The sequence below is a fragment of the Apis dorsata genome, unplaced genomic scaffold, assembly GCF_000469605.1.
Source record: "Apis dorsata unplaced genomic scaffold, Apis dorsata 1.3 scaffold_390, whole genome shotgun sequence".
Lineage (NCBI taxonomy): Eukaryota > Metazoa > Arthropoda > Insecta > Hymenoptera > Apidae > Apis > Apis dorsata.
In genome coordinates, this window is record NW_006263651.1 from 855,853 (window position 1) to 864,862 (window position 9,010).

The window sequence follows — 9,010 nt, forward strand, 5'->3', positions numbered from 1 at the left end:
GGATTTCGATCGATATTAACTTATTCGCGTTCCACCGCCGATCTTCGCAAATCTGGCGAACCTTTCGATTTCGATCGAACGGGAGAAAATCGGTGGGAAATTTGCACGATACGAAGCCGATACAAAGGGAAAATCGGCGCGATTGATTAATCGGCGCGATGATCGGCGCTTTAACGGGCGACTTAAACGGGCGAATTCTTCTGGTGGGATCGCTCGCGGGTTGGAAAATTTTCGCGGTCGATCGAAGGGGGTGGTGCGTGCCTTGCGCACACATGCGGAAATGGAGATTGGCCACGAGGTAATTACGGATAAATTTGTCGATGGAATCGTGGCAGACGGGCCGCAGACCGGAGATAATAATTGTTGGAACGGCACGGTTCCGTATGGTGGGGGATTATATCGGGCCGGTTCTCTTTCGCTCTCGTTCGGGAATGGCATTACGGTGAAAATTAATCTCGAGCCTGCCGCAAAAGCGATCCGCTTCACGCGAGTAATCACTCGTCGGCAAACAGCCACGATAAACTCGTGTAATCCTGCGTGATTAACCGCTCTGACAGGCTCGAAGCCTGTGTCACCTGTGATTTACCAGAATTCTTGTCCTGGATCATTAACCATCCTAAACGATCTCGAAATCTGTTTCCTCTCTCTCTCTCTCTCTCTCTCTTTCTCTCTCTCTTCTCTCGCCTCTTTAAGTAATTATAATCTTGTTGATTCATTCATATCGCGTTGTATTCGTGTATACGCGAAGATTTTGTGTATCGATTGGGTTTTTATTACACGCTTTTAACACGCTTTGTAATTTTAGCGTTTAATCGATATCTTTCTCAGATATCTTTATATTTCACGCGCGTATTTTTATTATTCTTCTTACCCGTTCTCTTCCGTTTCCTTCTTCACATATTTGTCCCCAATGTTTTCCTCCAACGTAGTATTGGTCTGATTATTGCTCTGATCTTCAAACATCATCGGTCGTCCCAGAGATATTCAAGCATCCCGTGGGAGAGAGTTGCAGGAGAGAGAGAGAGAGAGACGGGGCACTGGCAATCAGGTACGTTAATGCCAATCAATTATGTACTGGGTACCACGTGTACCCTCCTCCCCTCCTCCCCTCCTTCCCTCCAGCACCTTCGTTTGGGCTGTTGGTTGGTCTTCATCGATATCATGCTCGCGTACATCGTATATATTAGTTATCGATCCATCGGAACGAGTCGATATATTCTCGCTAGGATAGTTTGGAGGATGCCCCCCAACTGCGAACATTGCCCTGATCGGTAATTAAGACCGGGAGAGATTGATACGGATATTGTTTGCATCAAATTCGGTCAAACTTGGTTTTGATTTGCTTATATGCTCGATATTTGCAAGATCTAGATTTTCTTCGAATATGGAGAAGAAAGAATCGAATTTTTCTTTGATTTCTGGAGGAAATTTTCGAATAATTTTGGATTAATTAATTAATTGGATTTTTATTTTGATTTTGGAAAATTTTCCTGGAAGAAAAGGAGGGAGAAGGAGAAGAAGAAAAGAGGGATTTTTCCGGTTTTTCTGAAATTGAATTTACTCGATATTTCGTTGGAAATTTTCGAAGAAAATAGAATGAGGAGAAATTTTAATGATCCAAGGGAAAATATTCCTTGATAACCGAGAAGATTTTTCTCTATCTTGTTTCTTAGAAGAGCGAATTACAAATTTTTTGAAGATTTTTTTTTGTTTTATTATAAAATACCATTAGTACGCGCAATTAAGAAAAATAATTTCGAAGAAAAATCTTTTTACTCGATCCGAGTATCGAACCCGAGACCTACGGAATACTAATCTAAGAATCTAGTCCCCGAAGCCACGAAGATTTTCCGATCTCTACTTTATCTTATAACGTATTTAAGCGTAACAAATGGGGATCTCACGTTTCTTATTAACGCTTTAACAACTTTCTTAACTCTTTCAGCAAGTGCAATCACGGTTTAGATTACCGACAATTGCCTATTAACACTTCAACGGGATTAAATCATTTGATAATTTTACTGGAGCGGAAAAGTGGTGCTTAGGACAATTACACGGTTCCGCGGTTGATCAATCTCGTACAACTACATCACAGGGTTGCCGCTGCCTATCAATTTAAACGTTCCAGTTCCACTTGACCACCGAAAGAACCCTCCTCTTGTTAATTTCGACCCGAGGGAAAACACGGCGATCAATCTCCTTATCGCGAAACTGGCTTCTCGCGTGTAACTGTAATCCACTACGTACTATAATACGTGCTCCGCAACCGCGAATTAACACGGAATAATTTTTTATTTCATTACGAGTTTATCGTCTATATCTCTACGAATCGCATCGGAAATTATTCCACGATCGTTATAATTAAAAGAAACGATATTAAACGTTTCGAAAACGTTTCTCCCTTCGAGAACAATTTCTGTCCGTCGTATCGAGCGTGCAAAGTAAGAAACGAGGTAACGAGAAAAAAGTTATTCATCGAGTGAGCGAAGAGGAAGGCGGAGAGCCGTGAGCGAGCCTCTCCTTCGTCTTCGAAGAAGAAGGAATCGAGAGGGGTACAAATAAGCGAGGTTTGCACCCTTCTCGCGATAAAAGTCTGTAATTAACGATCGCCCAATCGTTCCGGATAATTAAACTACGACAATTAGTCGTAGACTTTCCATCGCCAATTACCATTTATCAATCCCTTCGGTTCTCGCGAAAGAATCCCGAGTCTTAGGTCGAGAAAACCGCGCATTCGCCATAGTTTTATAACCGTAGCGTTGAAAGATCCTGTAATTGATCTCTCGATCGATACGATTGAAACAAGTTTGCGCAATTTCTTTTGAGAATAAAACATTCGAAGGGAAGGAGAGAGCGTATGATATTATTAAAAATATGTTTATTCTAACGCGATCTGAATGTTAACAAAAAATTGTGATTCTGAATTTCGACGAGAGATTGGACGGGCGAGGAAAATTGGTTAGACAAATCCAGGCTCGTGACGCGTTATCCTAAATTTTAAGGATTATTATTACCATAATTTCGAGAGAGAGAGAGATTATTTCTCTACTTTGCTAAAACATTTCGAGAAACCTTACACCTTAATTGCCCCGTTGCGTAACACCCTTCGTAAAAGTCACTTCGTAACTTTACCTTTTATTCATTCTCATCACTTCGAAAACAAGCGGAAGTTGATTCCTACGAATTTCATCTACCGACCGCTTTGCCACTCCAATTCAACGACGTTGTAACGTGAGCTTGAGAATAATAATAATAATAACAACAATGATAAAAAAGGGGAATCGCGGGGTGATTAAAACGACGCGAGATGGGGGAAGTTTTTCGAATTCACGCGTAGAAAGAGAATTCTCCGCCAACAACACCCTTATTCATCCGTGGAGGGAAAGACAGGGGGAGGAGTGCCGCCACGTTTTTCCTTTCTCTCTTCGCAGATCCTTACACTACGCGCCGCCTAATTATCCACGATTGTTTCCGCGAGAGGTGGCGCCGCCCGCGAAAAATATTCGTTGTAACGAAGTTCCGTTGGTCGCACCACCACCACCACCACCACCGTGGAAAGAATCTCGATATCTAATTATGCGGTGGAGCGTGGCGGTGACCGTAGCGATCTCGTCGCCTGTTCGAGATAATTAAACGTGGACAGAAGAGGAGGAGGAGGAGGAGGAGGAGGAGGAGCGTGGAAATGGAGGGAAACGAGAGAGAAACGAATTTATAAAAGCGAGCACCGACGATTCGGTCGCGGGTTGAGTAATCACGGGGCGGCGAATTGATTGGGCGGGTCGAGGGAAGGTCTCGATCGATAGAGAGATCGTGGCGACAGATTCGGACACGGTGGATAATTAGACGACGGTTTAACGAAGTGTTGTAACGAGTTTATTAACGAAAAACTGATCGCTACGTAATAATCCAATCGTGGCGCTATCTGTTTGAAAGGATTTTGTGAAAGAATATTATTATTATTGTATAATTGTGTTTCGAAACGGAAAGAATATCGAATTTCTCAATATTTTCGAGTATTCGAAAATAAAGTGTAATACGAAGGAACGAAAGGATTAATTATTTCTCTTTCCGTCGAGCGATTGAAAGGGATGTATTCAAAGAAACTGGCCGAAGATGGCGTCTCGTCGAAAATCCTTAAGAACTTAAGGAAATCGTCCGTCTCCCCATCCTCCCCCCCTCGTGTTCCGTTCATCGTCGACGACGATCACGAATGTTTCACCGTTCAAGCTTGTCGGGATGCTTTGGGGCTCGTGGCAAATTGCCGGTATGCTCATGCGGGTTGGCTCTGCGGCGAGAGGACCACCACGTCACCCTCCATCAGAGCGAAACTGCTCGCGAAAGAGCAGCCTCAGCCTATTCGATTCCTGGAGAAAACGCGTCGAGAGCCAGACGCGAGGCGAGGCGAGGCGAGCTTCCATTTCTCTGCTTCCTCTTTCGAGCTTCAACCCCTCCTCCACTGTCTCAACCATTCCATTGCTCTTGCTTAAACTCGCCTCTTTTCAATATTTCTCTGTCCCTTTCTTAAAAATTACTTTTCTTCCCATCCTTTATCACGGACATTTTTTTCCATTCTCCGTTTTCCGTTTTTCAAAAAGAAAAAGAAAAAGAAGAAGAAGAAGAAGAAAAAGAAGAAAGAGGAGTAAAATTCCCCTCTTCTCTTGTTCTTCCCTCCCACTTTCTTTCCTCTTGACTCGATTCTTACCTATATTTTAGCAGCTCTTTTTCCATTTCCTCCTGTTTCAATCAGCGCTGGCAACTCCCAAGCTACGTCGTTTTATCAGTCAAACCATTCCAGTCGTCGATCCCGTCGTGTTTCCCTTACATCTCCTCGTCCTTTTTATTAACCATCCTACTTTTCATCTTTCCACCCTTTGTAGAAATTTCTGTTTCTATCCTCTGTTTATCCGTCCACCATTGAGAGACTCTACTATTAATTCCGCTGCATTTCATCCCTATGAATTCTTACTACTTCCCCGGCCAATTTAATCTCTCCTTTTCATCCCTTTTCTTTTAATTATTCCACACTTTGTAACTCGTCTCCGCGCCTCGTCTCTCCCCCTTCCCTCGCTCTTTCAAAATCGATGTCTTCCCTCGATTAAATTTTAAATTTATCCCTCACGGAACTAAAGAAAGAACGACAGACGTAATTCATATGCATATAATAAATATCCAAGCAACAAATTTCTCTCTCGAGAATCATCTCTATTCGAGAGCAAGAATATGAGGAATATGAAATTAGAAATGCATCGCGTTCGAACTCGCGACCCTCGACGACAACGCGGATCAATCTTCGTGGACTTACGCTCTCGATTTTCGAGGGATGCATGCACGAAACGAGCGTGATCACTCACCTGAAGACAGTGTCTCCTCGCGAGCCAGCCGATGTGCTGAAGCTGCGGCGGATCCGGAAGCGCGGACGCCAGTCGCAGCGCCTTCAGTGTGAGAGCTGCTAGAGCCGAGTGCAGAGCGTTGAACCACACGTTCGCCTCCGCGTTATCCGCGGCTCTCAACCAGCACTCGTGCACTCCATCCGGGGAATGAAGTTCCAGGATTCGACCCTCTGAAAATGGAAGAGCCGCGTGGCGTTAAAAAATCGTTCCCTCTCCCGTGAAATATTTCTTTTATTTCATTTATCAACGCGCCACTGACACAATTTATCCCGAGGAAACGTCCCGCTTCGGATATATATTACAAGGGAATAAATTTCACCATTCTTTCCTTCCATTTCTTCTTTTTTCAAATAACGACGGGTTCTCGAGTCGAGTTATAATACTAAAATTGAAAGTTAAGAACAGCCGTTTCTTTTTTTATATTCCAGTTTTATTGGAGCGGCCTAATCTTGCAGAGATGGCACGGCAGGAGGGGGAGGGATACCGACAGATGTTCCATCCCGGGAACAAAACCTCCCTGCGAGAGGTATATACCGTATAAGGTTGTTTCTCCTTCCCTTTGCCCCTAATATCGCCGCCCCTCGATCCGGACAGCAAGAAGGAGGCTATCAGGTTTCGGACTTAATAGTTTTCGCATCACGGGCCAACATAGTAAAGGCGTCATATAACTTGGCGAACGGATGACAACTCAATTTCAAGTTGAGCTTGACGTTGTTGCTCGCGTGCGCACCCTTTCGCGTAACAGACTAATTCGCTGAAGCTGAGCGTGTTGGGGCGAGCGTGTTGTTGCAACGCTTCGAACACTGCGCACGTGCGCGCGTGTGAAAGGCTCGAGGTGAAACGAAAAAACTTCCTATTCAAATTTCTCTCGCGCGTTCCCACGTTTAACATTTTTGATACCTCACACGCGAAACTTTTCCGAGTAGAAAGTTGCCGCACGAGAGAAATTCCATATCGATTTCCCCGGAGTTAAAATTTAGTTTCGAGAAGAAGTTGGAACGAGCGTTTTAGAGAGTACGTGAAAGACTTTTTCTTTTTTCTCTCTCCTCCCTCCCTCTTTTTTTTTTTGTTATGAAATAAATAGCACAAAAGGGATTTAAGAGTAGTCGAGATGGATATTTCGGTTTAAAACCGAGGAGTGAACGGTATCGGTGGCTAAACACCTCGTGACCAACGCTCTGAACACCACCTTCTGTATCCGGTTACCCTTAGTTGAAGGGGTTGGCGCGCGAGACCCAACGAAAGCAGCGCCGTAACAAACGTCCGCCGTCTCTTATACAAAGTATCCACTTCCACCTTCGTTTTTCTTCCACACTTTTAAGCGATAACGAACGTTACCAGTCCCCAGGAGGGAGGGAGGGAGGGGGGCGTTATTGCCGCGAGCTAGAAGGGTGGGACGAGATTGAAAGGGGAAGGTAGGTCAACCCTCCGCGTATTTCTTACAGTGGGAGGAGGGAAGCGTGAGAGAAACGTTTGGGGGTCCTTCCAAATGGATCTAATCGCTTCAGGTATTTCAGGAAGGGTGATTTGTTTGGGTATAGAAAATCAACTTGGGGTAAATATTGGATCTTTCTTTCTTTTTTTTTTTTTACGCGTAATTTCACTCTCGAAGATCACTCGCGTTTTCGATTAAAAAGTTTTTTCCAATCATTTCTCAAAGATTTCTTCAAGTCTTTGTTATTATTCGTATAGCTTAATAGAAAAGAATTTCTTAATAAACTTTTCGTTTATCGAAATTCATTATAATATATAATATATATATGCTTCTTTCAAATACAATTTGAATATTACTTACTACAGAATGATGTCTTTCACTTTTCATCTTATTCTATCTCTATTACCTTTTTTAATTTCTTTATTATTCGTATATAATAGAAAAGAATTTGAAACCTCTTAATAATAAATAAATATTTCAAAATTTTCAACAATTTGAAAACAATGTTACTTACGTTATATAATACATCCGATATATCTTTCATTTTACTCTATCCACATATAAAGCAATTATTCCAATCTATCCAACCTAACAATTTCCATTTCATCATTTAAACCTCGCACGTTTCCCCAAAGAAGCTTATATATACATACACCCTCCTTAATCGCACCTTTCATTACCACTTCCTCATTCTCCTCGACAAAAGACCAGGAGACGCCATCGCCGCAATCTTCCGAATAGCCAAAGAACCTGTTGTTTCCCCCATCCATCCTAAGTCCGTGATTCTCAAGCAGACAACAATACGCGAACGGAAGCGTCTTCGAAGGCTTGCAATCGGGGAGACAACGGTTCAGCTACGGTTCGTCAAATCGTCCCGGTTAATTGCTCGCGACAGATACGCGCCAGCTTCGCTTAATTAACGAAACAACCCATCTCTCTTCCTCCTCTCCCTTCCTATCTTCTGTATCCCCTTGTACATTCGTCAAATTTTCCATCGTTCCTCGCCAACCTCTCGGCGTTTCTCTTTCAATTTCGCCCCTCTCCACGATCCCGTGGAGCGTACGCGGAACGTGACCCGGTAATCTCGCTTCCGGTGTTGTGTATCCGCGCGTAATTTGCGCGCCTTTGACCAACGACCCGTGCGGGGCGCAAAACCGAGCCAACCAACAACGCCGCGAAGCCGCCTTTGTTTCTGGCGGCGTCGCTCGAAAACAGACCGATAAGGTTAGTAAATTAGAGGGAGGGGAGAAGAAGGGGGTTGCGGGCGAAAAGACCGAGAAAAGAGGATTCGTCGCGCGGACACGACGCCGACTTCCTTTTCTTCTTCTTCTTCTTCTTCTTCTTCTTTTTCTTCTTCTTTCACTTTTGCCGCCCTCTCTTCCTTTGGGGAGAAAAGGGAGGGGAGGTTTCCAGGACGGAGCGCGGCCCCAAGGGATTTTTCTTCCCGTTTGAAGACGGTAAAAAGATTTATGGCGACCTCTCTCCCCTCCTCTTCCGTCCACCGGCTTTAATTCAAATTTCCTGTTGCGGGATTTCCTCTTCCACTCCCTTTCTTTCTTCTTTATTCTGGAAGGGGATAAAGGGTTCGTCTTTCGCGCTTCTGTTTCCCTCCCCCTTATGCGCGCACCTCGCTCGCTTTTTTTTTTTTGTTATCGTCGATTTCGTGGAATGGAAGTTGTGCGACGTCGAATAATTTTTCGGCGCTTCTACTTTTTCTTATTTCTCAGAGCTCGTCACATCGTTATCGACGAATCGAAAGCGACGAATGAAATTTGAAAGGAGAAGGAGAGAGAAAAAACGCGCCTCTTTGTCGCTATTTCTATTTTGTAAAATCTTTGCTCTTTAATCCTTCTCTCGTCTCCCCGAGAGAAAAAAAAAATTCTTTGTCGGATGTTCTTCTTCCTTTTTTTTCATATCTTCCTCCCTTGTCTTAAAAACTTTTCATCTTTCCATCCCACCCCTCTCGTCCCTCTTTCGTCGTCTTTTGTGCTCGTCGCGCTCCTTTATTCTTTATATACCTTATTTTATTCCTCAACGGTCGTCGTCGTCAACCACAACGTTACACGATGGAGTCGTTAAACGTGACTCCAACGTCCTCGTTTTCTCTTTATCCGCGCGCATTCGACGGATTCCAGCTTTCGGTTTCACGTTTCCGAACGAGTAATGTATCCCTTCCCCCCCCCCC

The 9,010-nt window shown here is 43.9% G+C and overlaps 1 protein-coding gene across 1 annotated transcript in view; it reads right to left on the reverse strand.

The window, feature by feature from the left end:
- LOC102677630 (beta-1-syntrophin-like) overlaps positions 1-9,010 on the reverse strand; it is a gene marked incomplete at its 5' end in the record, with an annotated part of 144,008 nt that overhangs the window by 52,646 nt on the left and 82,352 nt on the right. Inside the window, one exon of the mRNA XM_006619139.2 lies at positions 5,352-5,560. Coding sequence (XP_006619202.1) covers positions 5,352-5,560 — 209 coding nt within the window. The remainder of the gene's footprint in view (positions 1-5,351; positions 5,561-9,010) is intronic.